Here is a 21,236-nt window from a genome sequence, read left to right as displayed (position 1 = left end):
GATTTTCAAACTTATGAAATAAGTTACATAAAAAATTGCAATTTCAGAATTTTGCCCCTCTTGGAAAAATTTCTACATATGCCCATGCTTAACACAATCACACAGGTTTTAAGTACATTTTGTATAACTACATTTTACTAAGATAAATAAAGCACAATCACACCAGTAACAACCAACCAGTGTGGATAAAATGAGGCATCAGAATCTATGAGGGTAAGTCAATTATTACCCGCAAAGTAGTTATAAAATTTTATTGTAATCAAATAGGAAACTTACAAGAACATTATTTTTCGACATAGTCTCCTCGTGTTTCAACGCACTTGGTCCATCATTGTACAAGCTTCCTGATGGCCTCATAAAAGAAGGTTCTCATAAAAGAAGGTTCTTGGTTGAACTGTGAGCCAGGAATGCACCACTTCTTTCACTGCTTTGTCCGAGGAAAATCAACGGCCCCTTAATGCCCAAACAAGTGATTGTCAGAAGGGGGCAAGATCGAGACTATATGGAGGATGATCCAGTACTTCAAATTTTAGTTTCTGGAGCATTTCAGCAATGCGGGTAGCAGTATGCGAACGGGCATTATCGAGCAACAACACAACACCTTTTGACAGCAATCCTTGGCATTTGCTTCGAATTGCAGGCTTTATCCTGGCAGCAATCATCTCACTGTAATGTATACTGTTTATTGTTGTGCCACTTTCCCCATAAAGTTCCAGTGCTGGACCTTGTGCGTCCCAAAAAACCGTAAGCATCAGTTTTCCTGTGGACGGTTGGGTCTTGAACTTTTTCTTGCACGGCGAATTTGGATGTTTCCAGTCCATACTCTGCCATTTACTCTCCAGCTCGTAATGATGGATCCATGTTTCGTCAACAGTAATGATCCTGTCTAAGAAGTTGTCCCCGTCGTTACCATAGCAATCCAAATGTTTTTTGCAGATGTCCAAGCGTGTTTGTTTATGCAACTGTGTGAGCTGTTTTGGGACCCACCTTGCACAAACTTTATGAAACTTAAGTTTGTTGTGGATGTTTTCGCAGGCAGAACCGTGACTAATTTGCAGACGATGTGCACTTCGCCAATAGTTAATCATCTGCCTAAGAGAATCATTTCATGTGAGTGCTCAATGGTTTCTTCATATGTGACAGTAAACAGACATCCGGCTACTTCATCTTGCATAAGACTTGTGCGACCGTTTCGTAATCTTTCAATCCATTCATAGACACTCTGTTGTGGCAAAACACTATTTCCGTACTGTACTGAAAGTCTTTGATGAATTTCGGCCCCTGATACGCCTTCCGACCACAAAAAAATGGACCACTGAACGTTGTTCTTCTTTGGTGCAAAAAGACAACGGAGCATGGCAGCGAAAACAAAACTAAGCCAGCAGCTTCAGAATTGCAAAGATATAACAACAAATAAACAAAGCATGAGTCACAAACGAAAAATGACAGTACTACCAAAATATAACTAAATTGCGGATAATAATTGATTTACCCTCCTAGTATAAAGGACGGTATTAGTTGTGTCAATGTGTCATCTGATTTGATTAGTCCCTCATTTTGCCATGATTTTTCACACTGTATAAGAACAATATCAAGGATTTGTCCTTTTAGTAACAAAGAAAGAAAACCGAAATAAAAAAGCAGCAAAAAATAAAATTATTATACTTGTATCATCTTCCTCATCCTCTTCTTTCTGGTTCTGCATCTTCGACGAATAAAGACGAAATTCAATATCTGGCACTAACTGAACAGCTCTTCGGTAAAACCTAATAGCATCATATAATTTGCCGTCCTGTTCATACTCCATTCCTTTCAGAAAGAAGTTCTTTGCCTGAAAGAGAAGAATGGAATTTGATTTCATTTACTTGAAATAAAAAGAGTATTAACATATGCATATGAGCAATAAAATGCATATTCAACTATCAGAAAAAACTGAGCAACCGGAGTAAAAAGCAATGGTTAAAATTGTAAGTCTCAAAGCTCCCCTCATTATATTAGGAGAAAAAACTGCTGTCACTGCTGTTGTTACTGCACTGGGACACTCAATCACACTGTTTTCATCACTTAGAAGAGAAGTGACCACAAAAGATTAGAAAAAACACATGTATAGAAATGAAAGGAAACATCTTTCAGAAATCTGGGACACAGCAGGTTTGTTTACACAAGGCAAAAGTTTCAGGATATGCTTATCTGTCCATAGCATAAGCTACAAGAGATGGACTATGTATCATTGAAAGGGCTATAGTTGAAATTTTAAGAATGTCTGCTACAAGAAGAGTCAACATATTATTTCCTCCCACAAATATCCCTTGAAATAATTGCAACAAAAATAAGAGCACAAAGGTTTCTCGGGCACCATGCTCAAATAAATGGAAATGGAGGGGTAAAATAGGGATTTGAAGGGAAGTGGAGGGGAGGGGATTGCTATGACAGTGGTGTGCGCTGTGCATCCTCTGCTACATATTCTAAGGTGGGTTGTAGTGCAACTTACTGTAAGGTGTGTTATATTGCATGAGAAGACAGTAGCAATGAAATGTAATGGTAGAGACTCTAATTTTCTAATTTATTGGAAGAAAAACAGGCCAATTAAAGGAGAATGAGAAACAGGGAAGAATCTAGTTAGAGTACATTGTATAGAACAAGAAAAAATGCAGACGAGAAAAAATGAATGAAAAAGAGGCACAGGGGTCCCAATATGGAAAAGGAAAGATGGAAGCACAATCCAAATATAAAGGAGAGAAAAAGCTTATCAAATAAGAAGAAGGAGTGAAAGATTAAAGTTTATGCTTTTAGGAATTTGTTAACAGGACACAATCTATAAAAGGATACTGTTCACTGTCAGTGAAGGCCATCTGTATATCAGTTTACATCATTTACTGTTGATCAAATTCATTTTGTCTGTTTGAATGCTCCCTCCACATTTAACCTATTGTCTGCCCCCAGTAGTTGAGTGGTCAGCACGACAGAATGTCAATCCTAAGGGCCCGGGTTCAATTCCTGGCTGGGCCGGAGATTTTCTCTGCTCAGGGACTGGGTGTTGCTGCTCAGGGACTGGGTGTTGTGTTGTCCTAATCATCATCATTTCATCCCCATCGACGCGCAAGTCGCCGAAGTGGCGTCAAATCGAAAGACTTGCACCAGGCAAACGGTCTACCCGTTGGGAGACCCTAGTCACACGACATTTATTATTTAATCTGTTTCCTATAATGTTTCATCATTTCTCCAGTTACATTTTATCTTATTCTTTTGTTCATGGTTCTTTCAATTCAGCAATGTCATCTGATATGGTGTATTTTATGTTGTTTCATTCTGTGGATGTTTCTGTTGCTAAGTATCAACCAACCATCAATCAACTTCTGAAGGCTATACCTTTATTGTCACATCCATTCTCCTTTACTGAGTGCTGCCTTCCGTTGTTGTTGTAGTCTTTAGTCGAAAGACTGGTTTGATGCAGCTCTCCCAGCTACTCTATTCTGTGCAAGCCTCTTCATCTCTAAATAACTACAGCTAGCTACATCTTTCTGGATCAGATTACTTCATTCATCTCTTGGTCTCCCTCTACAATTTTTACCCCCCCCCCCCCCACACTTCCCCCCAATACTAATGTCTGAAAATGTACCCTATCAACAACCCCTTCTTTTAGTCATGTTGTGCCACAAATTTCTTGCCTCGTTAATTCTTTTCAGTACACCCTCATTAGTTATGTGATTTACTTACATAATCTTCAGCATTTTTCTGTAGCATCACATTTCAAAAACTTCTATTCTCTTCTTGTCTAAGCTGTTTATCGTCAATGTTTCATTTCCATACATGGCTACGCTCCAGACAAGTACCTTCAGAAAAGACTTCATAATACTTACATCTGTATTCAGTGTTAATAAATTTCTCTTCATCAGAAATACTTTCCTTGCCATTGTCAGTCTGCATTTTATGTCCTCTCTACTTCAGCCATCATCAGTTATTTTATGAACCTCATCTACTACTTTGAGTGTTTTGTTTCCTAATCTAATTCCCTCAGCAGAGCCTGATTTACTTTGACAACATTCCATTACCCTTGTTATGTTTTTGTTGATGTTCATTTCATATCCTCCTTCCAAGCCACTGTCCATTCCATTCAACCGCTCTTCTAAGTCCTTTGCTGTCTCCAACAGAATTGCAATGTCACTGCCAAACCTTTAAGTTTTTTTTATTTTTTTCTACCTGAACTTTAATACCTACTCCAAATTCTTCTTTGGTTTCCTTTACCGCTTACTCAATGTACATATTGAATAATATGAGATACAGTACAACACTGCATCATTTTCATTTCAATTACTGCTTCCCTTTCATGCCCCTTGACTCTTGTAAATGCTGTCTGGTTTCTGTACAAGTTGTGAATAGACTTTTCCTCTCTGTAGTTTATCCCTGCTACCTACAGACACTCAAAGAGAGTATCCCAGTCAACATTGTCAAAAGTTTTCTATAAGTCTATAAATACTATAAACATATGTTTGCCTTTCCTTAATCTATGTTCTAAGAGGAGTCATAGGGTTAGTATTGCCTCGCGTGTTCCGACATTTCTGCAGAATCCACACTGATCTTCACTGACATTGGCTTCTACCAGTTGTTTCATTATTCCGTAAACAGTTTGTGTTAGTATTTTGCAACCATGAATCATTAAACTGACAGTTTGGAAATATTCACACTTCTCAGCACCTGCTTACTTTGGAATTGGGACTAATAGATTCTTCTTGAAGTCTGAGGGTATTTAACCTACCTCACACATCCTGCACACCAAATGGAATAGTTTTGTCATGGCTGTCCCTCCCAAGGCAAGCAGCAGTTCTGACAGAATATCATCTACTCCAGGGGCCTTGTTTTGACTTAGGTCTTTCAGTGCTCTGTCAAATTCTTCTTATTGTATCGTATCTTCATCTTCATATACACCTACATCCTTTTCATTCAAGTGCAACTCCCTTGTGTAGAGCCTCTATGTACAGTATATCTCATTTTAATCTATACTGGCCGACACCTCTGGAGCAGCACAATTCCATGAAAAAAGTCTCTAGTAAAAGTCCTAAGGTTTGAAGGAGGTCATGGAGTGGTTACCTCGAAATGACCTTGAACCCTGTTTTCAAGGTCAAACCAAGGTCAAGGTCATTTTTGCAAATGGTAACCCTTATTTTTTATTCCATATTCGTATTCTATGGGAAAAAATATGCATTGTTTGTAGGGAACATTTTTTTTGAAACCCAATGGTTTGTCATCAGGGGGCACTTCATTGTAACTTTGCCAGGTTACCAGTATCTCGAGAACAAAGAGAGACTGGGAAAAATTTTCAATGAAAATCTTGTTTGATTTCTGAACTCTGTCAACTGGTGAAATTTTTGTGAACTTGAAATGGTCTTGAAATTCTTCAGTAGGGATTAGCCTGAAAGCAAATACTATCGGCATTAGCGGGACCTTATGTATACCACTTTGAGGGTGTTGAATCAGCAGTTTGTGCTGGCACAATCAGAGAAGAGAAGGGTGGAGCTTTGAGGCTAACTAATAAGCATCATTGTTGATGAATTTGAAATCATGACTGGTGGTTCAGAGAAATTTTACCTTTGGAGACTGAAAATTTCTTGGCTGTGTTCACTTAGAATGATTCTTGACTGGTGTGACTCTCAAAAATTATTCTTACGGGCTTAGGAAAAATATGTGTTAAGGGATTTAGAAAAATTCCACCTCCTTGATTTCTGATAAATTTCACCTCATGGGATTCAGAACAATTTTGTCTCGTGAGGCTCTAATGAATTCCAGCAAAGCAAAATTTTTCCAAATCCATACAAGCAAAATTATTCTCAACACAAATGTTTGGAGTCCATATGATAAAAATTTATCTGAGTAACTTTGTCTCGTATTTGACTTTCTCAGACCCGTCTTTCATTTCTGCATTGAAAAGGATGAATTACTATGGAGTATTTCCTTACTTTATTAGTTATGTCAATATCAAGATATGTAAAAGTGCTCTCTAGAAAGACACACAGCTGTTACACACCTCAGTAATATTCTGAAAGAGAGCACTTGAACACTGTATGTTTCGGCTTCACATTGAGGCGTAAAAAACAGCAAGCATGTGCAAAAAACGGGTGGCATACACTGTAATAAGTCAGTTGTCCTTCAACACGCTTGCTGGATGTTTCGCTTAAGGAAAATTCTAAGAAAACCAATAATAGTAAAAGTGATTAGTACAATTTATTTTTCGACTCTAATCTGTCCAAAATGGCTGGTTACACACCTTTAGAAATAGTGAGAATGATAAAAACTGTTAAGGGGTGTCACAATAATTATGCAGCTGCGCAAAGATTGTATGCAAAAAGCTATCACGATGCCCATCACACCACGAAGGTTACAGTTAGGTCTCTGGTAAGGCAAGCTGAAAGAGGGACCTCGAAAAGGCAGAGACGAAAGACGGGCCTGAGAGAGTTGACTGTGCTGGGAGTTCGTGCTATCACTGAAGATCCACACCTTTCGACTCATCAGATTCAGCGAATGCATGGTGTGCCTCAATCAACGGTATCTGGTGTTTTAAGAACTTTTAAGTCCTACCCGTATCATTTATATATCACCCAAGCAATTGAGCCTGGGTATCCTGAGAGATGTCCAGCATTTTGTTGATGTGCCGATACGCTAATACATTGTGATACCTTTTTCTTCGCATGCACTCTCTTTACAGACGAGGCAAATTTTGACAACATGGTAGGAGTCATCTCCGTAACGCACACTATTGGGCAGAAGCAAACCCTCGCATGCAACGAGATAACCAAACACAGATACGTTGGTCAATCAATGCCTGGATGGGCATAATTGGAGATTACGTAATTGGTGCCTTTTTTTTCCTGGCAAGATGTCGAATGGCTTGCACTATCTTCATATTCTCCAGAATCTGGTGCTTCCTTTACTAGAAAATATCCCCCTAGACACACGAGGACATCTGTGGTTTTAACGTGACAGTGCCCCTGCACATCAGGACTTGCCTGTCAGAAGGTACCTTAATGCAAGTTACCTGAATCGATGGATTGGTATTGGTAGTGCAATTCGTGAATTCCCGCCAAGATCGCCAAACTTACCACATTGGACTTCTTATGGGGAGATGGGGAGCTGTGAAGCAGAAGGTGTACTCCACTCCCCTGACGACACCACAAGATATGAGAGAAAGAATTGTGGTGGCATTCCTGGCAATTACCCATCAGACACTGAATGATGTCGACCAGTTTCCAACAGAGAGTGCAAATGTGCATTAGGTAAAATGGGCAGTTGATAATCTGATATCCTAAATTTCCAGTGAGAACCATGTTAATCAGCCCTCTCCAGGGCAAATGTTGTGCGAAGTCCACTGGGCAACCTCCATGTGGTGCACTTTGGGTTCCACTAATGCCGACAGTATTTGCTTTCAGGTTAATCCCTACTGATGAATTACAAGGCCATTTCAAGTTCACAAAAATTTCAGCAGTGGACTGAATTAAGAAACAAGATTTTCATCGAAAATTTTTCCTGATCTCACTTCGTTCTCAAGATACTGGTAACCTGGTGAAGTTACAATGAAGTGCCCCCTGGCGACAAACCATTGTTTTGAAAAAAAATTTCCCTACTAACAATGCAAATTTTTTCCCGTAGAATACAAATACAGAATTAAAAAAATAGCAGTTAAAATTTGCTAAAATGAACTTGACTTCGGTTTGACCTTGAAAACAGGGTTCAAGGTCATTTCAAGGTAACCAATCCATGACCACCTTCAAAACTTACAACTTTTACTAGAGACTTTTTTTTTTTTTTTTTTTTTTTTTTGCAGAATTGTGCTGCTCCAGGGATATTGGTCGGTATAGATTAAAATGGGACATTCTGCATACTCCTTCCACCTTTCTACTTTCCCTTCTTCGCTTAGTACCCGTCTGAGCTCTTGATATTCCTACAGTTGCTTCTCTTTTTCGCAAATGTCTCTTTAATTTTCCTGTAGTTGATAACTATCTTTCACTAGGGAAATATGCTCTAAATCCTAATATTTGTCCTCTACCCATCCCTGCTTAGCAATTTTGCACTTCCTGTCAATCTAATTTTTAGACATTTGTATTCTCTTTCACTTGCATCAATTGCTGCATTTTTCTATTTTCTCCTATAATCTATTAAATACAATAACTCCTAAGATATTGTGGCGCAGTGGTTAGACACTGGACTCGCATTCGGGAGGACGACGGTTCAATCCCGCGTCCGGCCATCCTGATTTAGGTTTTCCGTGATTTCCCTAAATCGCTCCAGGCAAATGCCGGGATGGTTCCTTTCAAAGGGCACGGCCGACTTCCTTCCCCGTCCTTCCCTAATCCGATGAGACCGATGACCTCGCTGTCTGGTCTCCTTCCCCAAACCAACCAACCAACCTAAGATATTGACAGATTTCTACTAGGCCTTGTCTTTTTGATTATCTGATACTCTGCTGCCTTCACTATTTCATCTCTCACTGGCTACACATTTGTCTTTTACTATATGCCCTTCCCCTGTTCTAGTCAACCATTGCCTAATGCTCCCTCTTAATCTCTCATTCTTCACTTAAAACTTCCGGGCTGATAGGCCGTGGTCGAAGTATAAAACTGTCTCCTGACATTTCGTCTCCGACTGCAGGAGACATCCTCGGAGGTAAAGCGGCGAACTGCGCAGTTTGCCGCTTTACCTTCGAGGATGTCTCCCGCAGTCGGAGACGAAATGTCACTTCGACCACAGCCTATCAGCCCGGAAGTTTTAAGTGAAGACAATACCTCGCCGTGAAAGTTTACATTGTAATCTCTCATTCTTTCAACTTATGCAGGTCCCACCTCCTTCATTTCCTACGTTTTCTCAATTCCTTCTGTTTTAATCTACAGTTCATAACCAATAAAGTGTGGTCAGAGGCCATATCTATTCTTAAACAAAGCGTTTGCAATGATTAAATTATGCTCTGTGCAAAGTTCTACCAGATAGCTTCTTCTTTCTTTCCTTTCCACCAGTCCATATTCACCTACTACTTTCCCTTCTCTTCCTTTTCCTGCTATCAAATTCTAGTCCCCATTACAATTAAATTTTCATCTCCCTTAACTATCTGAATAATTTCTTTTATTTCATCATACATTTCTTCAATCTCTTCATCATCTACAGGGTAGTTGGAATATAAAGCTGTACTACTGTGGTGGACATGGGCTCAGTATCTACTTGGCTACGATACTGCATTCACAATATTGTTCACAGTAGCTTACTCACATTCCTAACTCCTTTTTCCATTATTAAACACACTACTGCATTATCCCAATTTGACTTTGTATTTATAGCCACATATTCACCTTACTACAAGTCTTGTTCCTCCTGCCAAAGAACCTGACTAATTCCAATTATATCTCACTTCAACCACCCCCCTTTCCTTTTAAAATTTCCCAAGATACCTACCAAATTAAGGGATCTAACATTCCACGCTCTGATCTGTAGAACACCATTTTTTTTTTTCTCCTGATGATGACATCCTCCTCAGTAGTCCCCACCCAATGATCCAAATGGGGACTATTTTACCTCCAGAATATTTTACCCAAGAGAATCCCATCATCATTTAACCAAACAGTAGAACTACCTGCCCTTCGGAAAAATTATGGCTTACTTTCAACTGTTCAGATTACCAGCACAGCAAGGCCATTTTGCTTGTTGCCCCTGTAACTACTGAATAGGTTTTGCCCCTGTTCAAGAATCACATGTTTGTCTGGCACCTCCACAGATACACCTCCACTGGGGTTGCACCTATGGTACAGCTATCTGTACTGCTGAGACATGCAAACTGTCTCATCAATGGCAAGGTACATGGATCATGGGGGGTGGGGGCCTTGTCTTCTGTATTTCTTGATGATTTTTTACATTTTGTTACCTCCAATACATAATCATTTATGTTCTATCTTGGCTCCTGCTTGCTTTTCCTTCCCATCATTTCTCCTTTCTACATATTTGTTAAAAACTTACTGTGTCTGAATAAATATCAAAGTCTTTTTTTCCTGCTTTGAATAGTTGCTATGAAATTTCTTTGCTCACTGTTCCCCCTTCAAAACCCTTCATTAAGCCAAATCACCATCACTTCTCAGCACTTTCTGTCATAAACAGTGTCCAGATTTCATGGACATACAGGATCCCACGGAGATGAACATATTTGACACACATGTGTTTCTTTTCTATACTAACCAATTTACTGACAAATAGTTATCTTTTTCCACTGTAAGCATGTTTTGCTGTTCCAATTTTTTTCTGACTCTCTAGCAGCACATTTTCTTCAGTAATTAGTTATCAATTATTCTTTATAATTAATTATCTTTTTCCATTATAGTCTTTCAATTTTGATGTCATATGTTCTCATCTTTGATTTTAAACTACCATAATTTTTTCCTGCTACTACTACCACTACTACTACTTACTATTACTATTTATTACCTCCCCCTCTGGAGGTCATGTTTTACCTGTCACAAGCCAGGATAAAGGAAGAGTGATGGAAGCAATTACTTCCATAAAATATCCAGGAGTATGCGTATGGAGCAATCTGAAATGGAGATACCACTAAAAACTAATCAAGATTAAGGTAGGTGCCCGACTGAGATTCACTGGAAGCATCCTCAGGAAATGTACTCCATTAACAAAGGCAGTAGCTTACAAAAGACCCATTCAATCAGTATTTAAATGTTACTCATCAGTAAGGGAGGGCTGGTAGAGGAAGTACTGACGATCCAAAGAAGTTTACACAGTTTTGTTACAGGTTCGTTTAGTATGCACAAAAGCATCACAAAATAATAAACAAACTCCAGTGGCAGACACCCTAAGACAGGTGTTCTGCATCACAGTGTGATCTATTATTCCAAGAGCATTCATTCCTAGAATAAACAACAAACATATTCATTCCTCCTACATATATCTTGCAAAAAGCCCACGAAGATGAAACCAGAGAGGTTAGAGCCTACATATAGATAGAGATTTAGATGTAGACAAACAACTCATCATTTGGCTCCCGTCCTTTGACCCTTTACCCTCATACGTTTTAACCATATCAGTTTTCACTACTAACTGCAATCTGCAGTGTACACAAATCTTACACTTGGGTGTCTCCCTCAGTCTGACGCCCCAAATGGTGGCTAGTGTCACTTGGGACTTAAGCTGGTCATGCCCATATACTTGAGCAATATTCTGGGATGGGTCACACAACTGTTTTGTAAGTAATTTTCTTTGTAGACTAACTGTGTTTTCATAATAACCTACCAGTGAACCATAGTTTGCTATATGCTTTACCTATAACTGAAACTATATGATCGGTTTCATATCCCTACAGATCTACTTGTGGAAGAGCAACCACCAACTACCTGGATGGAAACAGAAAATATTCTGAAACAAATGAAAAGAGAGGAAGTGCTACCTGCAGATATAAGACTTAATAGAATACAACAGTTGCTCTGAATCCTGGAAGCAGTATAGAGAAAATAATGACTGGAATAAGGGAATTATAACACAGACATTTAAAAAAAGAAAGTAGGAAAATGTATTCCAATCACAGAAGAATAAAGAGGTTGAATGTTATCCTACAACTTCAATTTGAAGAAGATAGCATGAATTTAAGACTAACAGAGGAACTACTGACATTTTCTTCATTCAGACAAATAATGGCAAAGGATAAGACATAATGGTACTCTTATTTGCCGAGGGAAGATGACAGTGCAGTGAAATATGAAATACGGGACTGCAGTATGATGACTGTGAGATATAACCCCTCTTTTAATTGAGAACAATATTATCAGGCTTATTCTCATATAGGGTAGAGGTGTTGATAATACCAGAAATAATTAATAGCATTGAAAAAATTTTAATTAAAATTATCAATATATAATCTCCCATCAGAATAACACCCACAGCAAAGTAGCACCTCAGGAAAATCAGAGAGGGTTCAATGCGGCTACTTTTGTTTCTAAATTCTACTATATAAACCATGCGCGGCTAGTTTTAGTTCTCGTCTTGTTTTTCTGCACTCTGGATAAGTCTATGTAGCTGCGGCGGGCGATATAGCTGGCACTGCCGTGTGGTATGCTACAGAAGGGATCAGGGAATTTCTGTTAACTGCAAGACATGTGACTGTAGTTAATTTATACGGGACAGACTTTGCAGCAAAGGTCAGAGACTAAGAATATCTGAGGAATTGTGTGCATGAGAGAAAGCAGCACTCAGTATTAAACTCTATTACTTGCCAAATAACCAATAATAGGAAGTGTGGACTATACAAAGGGACATTAAATTGAATATAAGAATGGAATTGGACACAGCTTTGTGAAAGTAAAAGTGTACGAAGTTGGAATGACTGTATCGAAGTATAGTAATGGGCCATACTCCTTGCAATAATATCTTTGAACGATGAACTATAAAAATCATGGACATTTTAGCTGCCGTAATTGCTGAGAGTAATTGTAGGATCAACCCTCGTTTTCTCTATATACAAAACTCAATCATTCATGATCATTTAATAATTATTAAATGTTGTTAGTAAAAAAGTTAAAGTGATTTTCACAATAGCATGTGTATTAGGTAATGATAATCATAGGCAAGTGGCAAACTGTATCTCTGGATGACAGAAGGTTTGATTATGAAATAATATGAAGTGTAAATTGTGACTTAAAAGCTATTTAACATTTCATTTCCAACTGGAGAGAAATAATACAAAATCAGAAACAGTGCGGGCAAATGGTAAAGTTGGAAATAGGAAGTTGCAATAACAACTAACCTCCAAAGACGTTATAAACTATCTTGTCTTTGGTAACGCAGCAACGTATGAATGGTAATGGACTGTGCAAAAAGTCAACAGTAAATATTACTATAAAAACCCAAAATATAGTCGCCATTACAGTGAAGATATTTGTGGCTGCTCCATCTGATGTATAGATACAACAAAAATTTGGGCTGTACAGTACATGACAACAGCAATGTCTTACATTAGAGAAGTCGATGACAGCAGATCGAAGGAGGGCAACTACAGAAAACAACATTGAAATAGGAGATGGAAGGTCAGAGTGGTTTACAACAAAGAGAGGATGGATACACGTAACAATAAAGGGTGTGAAGGATAGGAAAAAAGATGATCTACAATTCTTTTGTATTTGCAGATGATGATGCCATTTCAGTTAGGCATCCATGAAGGAGGTGGCTGGCCCAGATCAAGAAATGCTTGAAAGTAAAGGAGAAACACAGGTTGCTGTGGACAGGGAGAAAATCTATCAAAACAGAAAAAGATGAAGACAAATCATTTGAAAACATCATACTAGGCTTGTTGGAAGAACTCCTTGGTGATGATAAAAGCTTTAAAAGTTAAGGAATGCAAGAGTTGTTGAAATGCTAACACTGAGAGTGATCGCAAGCTAGTACTAATGGCAGGCCTGTTGAAATGCTAGAAATTATACGAGAAAATAGATGAAACATCTGAATTCAGCCAAGCTGAAAAAAATAAAAACTCAGATTGCATTGGAACTATATGTGGCCACAGAAATAATGGAAGTTCAAGAGTAACTGATGGGGAAAAAACAGTGTAATGACATAAGACGTAAATCGAGCAGAGAATGTCTCCAACATCAGTCTTCCCTTCTCATCCCATACAGCAAGTCACAACTGACCCAGGGTTCCGGATGACTTTTCCGAATTCTACTGCTTTTCCTAAGCCTCACCAGTCCTTTTCCTTCACCCATCTTCCTTCTCTTTAGCCCTTCTGCCAGAGGAAAGAGCCACAGGCAAACTGTAATATCTTTTATATGTGTGTTCTCCTGCGCAGCTTGGTGAATAGATTTTTGTGTGTCCAATTACACTATATGTAGAGAAAGTACCAAGACTGAAAAGGGTAGAAAAGAAGCAGTCACAGATAACTGATGAGAAACTCAAACAAACAAGATAAAAGTATAAAAAGGTTGAAAGTGAACAGCTTCAGTGTAGTACAGTCACAAGCGACATACCTGGACACGCAGAAAAGCTAACAAAGAACGATTGGCGGAAAGATGTATGTAGATGCAAAAATTGGAACAGTATAATGTAGAGATATATGTATGTGTGTGTGTGTGTGTGTGTGGACACGGGGTGTGTGACACACACACACACACACACACACACACACACACACACACACACATATTTATTTGCAGGAGTGCAGAACAAAGAGATAAGAGATAGAAAAGAGAACTGGCCAATGGAGGCAGAAAATAAAATGAAAAGTGAGTTAATAGCTGGCCAAAAGAAATTAGACTGACTGAAAATGAGGGCATGAGGTAAGATGATGATATGAGTGACTGAACACTTACTTTTAAATCTGAAAAGACTTTACAAGAAGTCAGGCCAAAGAACCAAGGAAAAATCGAGCCAAGGAAAAATCAGGTAAGTTTGTGGATGAAATTCATGAGAGTGGGAAAGTACTACCAGATTTTGAAAACAATTTAATTATTACTTACCAAGAATGTAGTAAAATTATTTCATGATCAGTACAGTATCACATTATCAAAAGTATTCAACAAGAGTACATTATCAAAGAAAGGAAGAAACAATTTAACGCAGATAAAAAGAGGGCCAGTTTAGTTGTTTTTGGGACAAGTAATCATATTTGAGAAATAATTTTAATACTGTGATTAATAATGGGGGCACAAAGGCCCTGTGGGTGCATTTCCTGCTGCTGGAAATGTTCTAACAAAACACAGGAAATGCTATATATCGCTACCATGTCCAATGCAGATTTGATGCAATACATCTGTCCAATCTAATCGATGCTGGAAGTCGTAGGGGTGCTAACGTTGATTATGACTGTTACCTTATAGTAGTAACAATCACAAGTCGCATATCTAGTGTAAGGAAGATATGTGGATCTCATGCACAAAAACTCTTTATTGATAAGCTCAATGAGCCCAAGTCTACTCAAAGATTCTCTGACCACCACAAGGAAGACCTGGCACACTTCCCCGACAATAAGAGCATCAAGGAACTATGCAATAACCTAAAAGACACCCTTACAAAAGCTGTGACAAAGGTCCAGGAAGAGTACAATGGGCCACACAAAAAGGCTGGTTTGATGAAGATTGTACACTAGTAACAGCAATTAAAAATGAAGTCAGCAAGAGTATGCATAAGAAGGTCTGTAGAAGATTACAGAACAGCAAGAAGGGAAGAAAAGAGGCTGCACAAAAAGAAAAGGAGAGAGCATGAAAGGACGGAGCTGGAAGAAATGGAACAGCTGAAAAGGAGGAATGAAATTAGAGCTTTTTATCAGAAGTTAAATAATAACTGAAAGGATTTCCAGCCAAGGGCAAATTTATGTTGAAATACAGAGGGTTCAATATTTTGATGGACTTTCGAATGATGGTACAGCTGAGAACCAAGGAATCTTAACCTCTGTAAATACAAGGAACTCAGAAACAGAGGAACAAGTACAAACTGCTGAAAAAGAGGAAGCAGCCAGCAAGAAGGTGAACAATAGTAAGGCCCAAAGAATGGATCTAAAACACAAAGAACTCTTTAAAAATGCTGGAAATGAATTTGTCAAACAATTCAACATGCCTGCAATTAAGATTTGGATAGATGAAAGTATACCTGATGACTGGAATATAGGTGTCACATGCCCAATACATAAGAAAGGCAAGATTATGGCTAGCTCTAACTACAGGGGAATTTGCCTATTACCTGCAGTACATAAAATATTCCCCAACATCCTTTTTAATAGGCTTACACCCTACGTTGAAAACTCTGTTGGTGACTATCAATGTGGGTTGGTCAGATCTTCATGATATGGCAAATACTAGAAAAATGCAAAGAATTTGGGATTGATACCCATCACCTGTTTATAGATTTCAGATCAGCCTATGACAATAGTGACAGAAGGGAATTCCATATAGCAATGGAAGAGTCAAGACGTTCCTAATAAATTGTTGCCTTATTGAAAGCTACTATGGAAAACACCCTAGTCAAATTAAAATACAGAATATGTTATCAAGAGCTGAGAGCCCAAAAAAGGAGTAAGACAGGGAGGTGCATTACCCTGACTTCGGTTTAATACAGCCTTGGAAAAGGTGATAAGAGCTGCAGACATCAATACAGGTGCTGGCGTATGCAGATGATATTATTACAATTGCAAGAACACCAAGAGCAGTGAAAGAAGCCTTTACACGTCTCGAAAGAGCTGCTAGAAAGATGAACCTACAAATAAATGAAGGGAAACTAAGTATATGCTGAATGAACCCCCATTCATACAACTGGTTCATTTGAGTCTTATGTGTGTATTTCACTTACCCTTGATTAGAAGTAAGCCGTAAGGATAATGTCAGCTCTGAAATCCAGAAATGCTACCATGGCCTTAGAAAACATTTGAAATCTAAGTTGCTAGAAAAACTAAAGATATGATGTATAAAGTTTTAGTAAGGCTGGTGCCAACAGGTTGTGATCTTCAGTCCAAATACCGGTTTGATGCACCTCTCCATGTTACTCTATCCTGTGAGAACCTCTTCATCTCCGAATAACTACTGCAATCTACTTCTTTCTGAATCTGTTAACTGTATTCATCTCTCTGTCTCCCTCTTTGATTTTTACCCTCCAAACTTCCCTCCAACGCTAAATTAATGATCCCTTGATGTGTCAGAATGTGTCCTATCAACTGAAGCCTTCTTCCAGTAAAGTTGTGAAAAAAATTTCTTGTCTCACCAATTCTATTCAGCACTTCCTCATCAGTTATGTGATCGACCCATCTAATCTTCAGCATTCTTCTGAGCACCACATTTCAAAAGCTTGTATTCTCTTTTTGTCTAAACTGTTTATAGTCCTTGTTTCACTTCCATACATGGCTACAATCCAGACAAATACTTTCAGAAAAGACTTCCTAACACTTTAATCGATATTCGATGTTAACAGATTTCTCTTCTTTAGAAATGTTTTCCTTGCCACTGCCAGTCTGCATTTTGTGTCATCTCTACTTCAGCCAAAGTCAGTAATTTTGCTGCCCAAATAGCAAAACTTACCTAGTTCTTTAAGTATCTCATATCCTAATCTGATTCCCTTAGCATTACCTGATTTAATTTGACTACATTCCATTATACTTGTTTTGCTTTTGTAGATGTTCATCTTATATCCTCCTTCAAAACAATGTGCACTCTATTCACCTGCTCTTCCAAGTCCTTTGCTGTCTCTGACAGAATTACAAAGTCATCAGCAAACTACCTCACTGTTTTTATTTCTCGGCCCTAAACTTTATAATTCCTACTCCAAATTTTTCTTTGGTTTCCCTTACTGCTTTTTCAATGTACAGACTGAATAACATCAGGGATAGGCTGCAACCCTGTCTCACTCCCTTCTCAAACACTGCTTCCCTTTCACACCCCTCAACTCTTGTTACCGCCCTCTGGTTTTGTGTACAAGCTGCCGATAGTCTTTTGCTCCTTGATTTTACCCCTGCTACCTTCAGAATTTCAAAGAGAAAATTCCAGTAATCATTGTCAAAAGCTTTCTTCAAGTCTACAAATACTATAAACTAAGGTGACCATATTTTCTAGACTCAAATTCGGGACATTAGCATATTTCCTAGGCCCAAATCTGGGACACATTAAAAGTTTTGCAAAAAGGCTATATTTATTTATTTATTTATTTATGTATTATATGAGAAGAAGGTTTCAATTAAATGTAATAAATACAAAATATCAATTAAATTTGTTACAAAGAAAAGCACATTTACATTTTATTAATACCTTCTAAGATGAATGAGTGTGATCAGGGCAACTGTATTTATCAGTGCTGTGAATTTTCTTTATCAAGTCTGTATTTTTCAACAACATATGAAAAAACTCGACTCAAGTTTCTCATCATAATTCATTCTACTTACTAAAATTGCTTTCATGGTTTTCTACAGCCAACTGTGTTTTGTCACTTGTCCATATATTGTTCATGTGGGAAAATACCCTTTTAGTAGAAGCATTAGTGCCAGGAAGGCAGAAAAGAAACTCCACTAGCTTGAGTACATTTGAGAATGGCACATGATTCTGGCTGAAATGAGAAATCATCTCAACCCATCTTTGACCTGGAACAGTGTTGTTAGGAGCCCATTCAACGATTTTCTCAGTGGTTACAAAATGTTTGACACTGACATACTCATCACACATTGCATTTTCTGCAAAATGAACATATGGCACTGTTTCGCTAACTAGAGAAGAAGTTCTTTCAATATTATCCCATACAGGTATTTGATTCAAGCTAACCCAATTGTAGCAGTCCAAGTTCTGGAAACTTTTTTCAGTCCACTTTTTTAAGCAGGATAGAGCAGTTTCATAGAAAAATAATACAGCACCATGAAAACTCTTTACCTCTGCTGGAAGCAGACCTACCTCTGTTTCAAGAATTGTTTTAACCCTTGAGGGAAGGAACTGGTCTTCAATTTTGGAATGCAATGTAGTTTTCAACTTACTAATACAATCAGCCACTTCAAATATAGTGACTGTCTGTCCTTCAACTTTTTTAACTGCTTCATGAAATGATGAAGCCTGACTGTGAACAAAGTATAGCCATACCTCAGACAAAGTGTTTTGAAAGAAGTTTTGAAGTAACAATGGACACTTTTTTTCAGATTCAAAGTATGATTTTAGTGGTTTAGACATTTTGATGACTCGCTCAACAGCAGGCAACAGTGCTAACCATCTTATTTGAGCATAATCCAAAATGACAGATGACAAATGGTAGTATTCTAGAGACCAGCATACACTGCATTGGCGACACCAAAGTCAACGAGAGCATATATTACTGTCCGTCTGTTCGAGTTACTTTGTATTTCGTCTGCATGTTTGCCATAAAACCTCCTCTGCATCTTCCATGGCTATCAGAAAATATGCATATTTCTTCCTCCTCCTGTTCGAGTTATGGTTAGAACCGTTTCGACCGCACGAATGCTTTCGAGTGCGACATTTTCCCAGCTGTCGTGGTCTCTTGACTGCCCATTAGCTGTTCAAGCTGCGGCCAACATGTGTTTGCACAGTAGAAACAGTTTGATAACGGTTTCAACAATTTGTCGTACCCTCTTGTCAAACAGTTTCCCATCATAACTAAAACTAATAATAAAATATACCGATACAGGTGAAATGAATGTCTAATTCGAGACAAATTGGGTCATGATTGTTAATTTCGGGAAAAACAAGTGTCCCGAATTGCCTTTGAAAAAATTTGGTACAGACACACAAAAATCGGGACTATCACGGGGGGAGGGGGGGGGGGGACAGATGGTCACCTTATATAAACATCGGTTTGCCTTTCCTTAACCTATCTTCTAACATAAGTCATAGGGTCAGTATTGCCTGAAATGTTTCTATATTTCTCCAGAATTCAAACTGATCATCCCCGAGGTCTGCTCCTACCAGTTTTTCCATTCTTCTGTAAATAACTGCATTAGAATAGTGCAACTATGACTTATTAAACTAAAAGTTCAGTAATTTTCACAACTGCCACGGTAATTTTCACAACAGTCAGCAACTGCTTTCTTTGGAATTGAAATTACCACATTCTTATTGAAGCCTGAGGGTATTTCACCTGTCTCATACATCTTGTACATCAGATGGGAGAGTTTTGTCATGGCTAGCTCTCCCAAGGCTATCAGTAGTTCTGACAGAATGTCTTCTACTCCCAGGGCATTGTATAGACTTAGGTCTTTCACAGCTTTTTCGAATTCTTCTCACAGGATCATATCTCCCCTCTCATCTTCATGTATGTCCACTTCCCTTTCTGTTATATTGCTTTCAAGTTCATTTCCCTTATACTCCTTCCACCTTTCCCTTCTTTGCTTAGGACGGATTTACCATCTGAGCTCTTGACGTTCATGCAGCAGCTTCTCTTTTCCCCAAAAGGCCTCTTTAATTTTCCTGTAGGCAGTATCTATCCTTTCTCCAGCAAAATATGCTTCTAAATTCTTAAATTGTCCTCTAGCCATTCCAGCTTAGCAACTTTCCACTTCCTGCAATCTCATTTTCTGTGTGTTTGTATTCCCTTTCACCTGCTTCATTTGATCATTTGCTGCATTTTTAAATTTTCTATTTTCATCAATTAAATTCAATATATCTTGTGTTACTAAAGAACTGCTGCTAGGCCTTTTCTTTTTACCTATTTGATCCTCTACTGCCTTTACTATTTCATCTCTTCAAGCTACACGTTCATCAGCTACTGCATTCCTTTCTCCTGTTTTAGTCAACCATTGCCTGGTGCTTCCTGGGAAGCTCTCACCAACCTCTGGTTCTTTCAACTGATCCAAGGTCCCACCTTCTTATTTTCCTACATTTTTCCAATTTCTTCAGTTTTAATCTACAGTTCATAAACAACAAATTGTGGCCAGAGTCCACAACTGCCCCTGAAAATGTCTTCCAATTTAAAATCTGGTTCCTAGATCTCTGTCTAACTATTACATAATCAATCTGAAACTTCCGGTGACTCCAGATTTCTTCCATACGCTAACATACAGTGCTGAAAAATGGACATTAAAAATTTTTTATGAGAAGCAACTGGGAATATTTGAAAGAAAGATCTCGAGACAAATTATTGGGCCAGTAAAAGAACTTGATACCTGGAGGAGGAGATCCAACTATAAATTATATAATTCGTGTAATGAACCACACTTGTCATCTACACACATCACACATCAAACAAAGTTTTGCATCACTTCGGTACCGAGAGATCTGGGACCTGTACAGAAAATTGGAATAGAGATCAACATAAACATCATTTCCGCCCTTTTTATTCCTCATGAAAACCACACATTGCATGTTGTGCATCCATACAGCAAGACCTTCAGAGGTGGTGGTCCAGACTGCTGTACACACTGGTACCTTTAATACCCAGTAGCAAGTCCTCTTGCATTGATGCATGCCTATATTCATTTGCGCATATTATCCAAAAGTCCGTCAAGGCACTGTTGGTCCAGATTGACCCAGTCCTCAACGGAGATGCGGCATAGATCCCTCAGAATGGTTGGTGGGTCACGTCGTCCATAAACAGCCGATTTCAGCCTATCCTGGTGTGTTTGATAGGGTTCATGTCTGGAGACCATGCTGGCATTCTAGTCGAGTGATGTCGTTATCCTGAAGGAAGTCATTCACAAGAGGTGCATGATGGGGATGCAAATTGTCGCCCACGAAGACGAATGCCTCACCAATATGCTGCCAATATGGTTGCACTATTGGTCGGAGGATGGCATCCAC

The 21,236-nt window shown here is 38.6% G+C and overlaps 1 protein-coding gene across 1 annotated transcript in view; it reads right to left on the bottom strand.

Moving 5' to 3' along the window:
- The window catches only part of LOC126196150 (F-box only protein 9), a 112,239-nt gene that overhangs the window by 40,042 nt on the left and 50,961 nt on the right, over positions 1-21,236 (bottom strand). The window contains exon 4 of the mRNA XM_049934545.1: positions 1,666-1,831. Within this exon, the coding sequence (XP_049790502.1) occupies positions 1,666-1,831 (166 nt within the window). The remainder of the gene's footprint in view (positions 1-1,665; positions 1,832-21,236) is intronic.

Source organism: Schistocerca nitens, chromosome 1 (genome assembly GCF_023898315.1).
Source record: "Schistocerca nitens isolate TAMUIC-IGC-003100 chromosome 1, iqSchNite1.1, whole genome shotgun sequence".
NCBI lineage: Eukaryota > Metazoa > Arthropoda > Insecta > Orthoptera > Acrididae > Schistocerca > Schistocerca nitens.
Note: the sequence above shows the minus strand (reverse complement) of the source record. Positions and strands in the feature narration are given on the sequence as shown.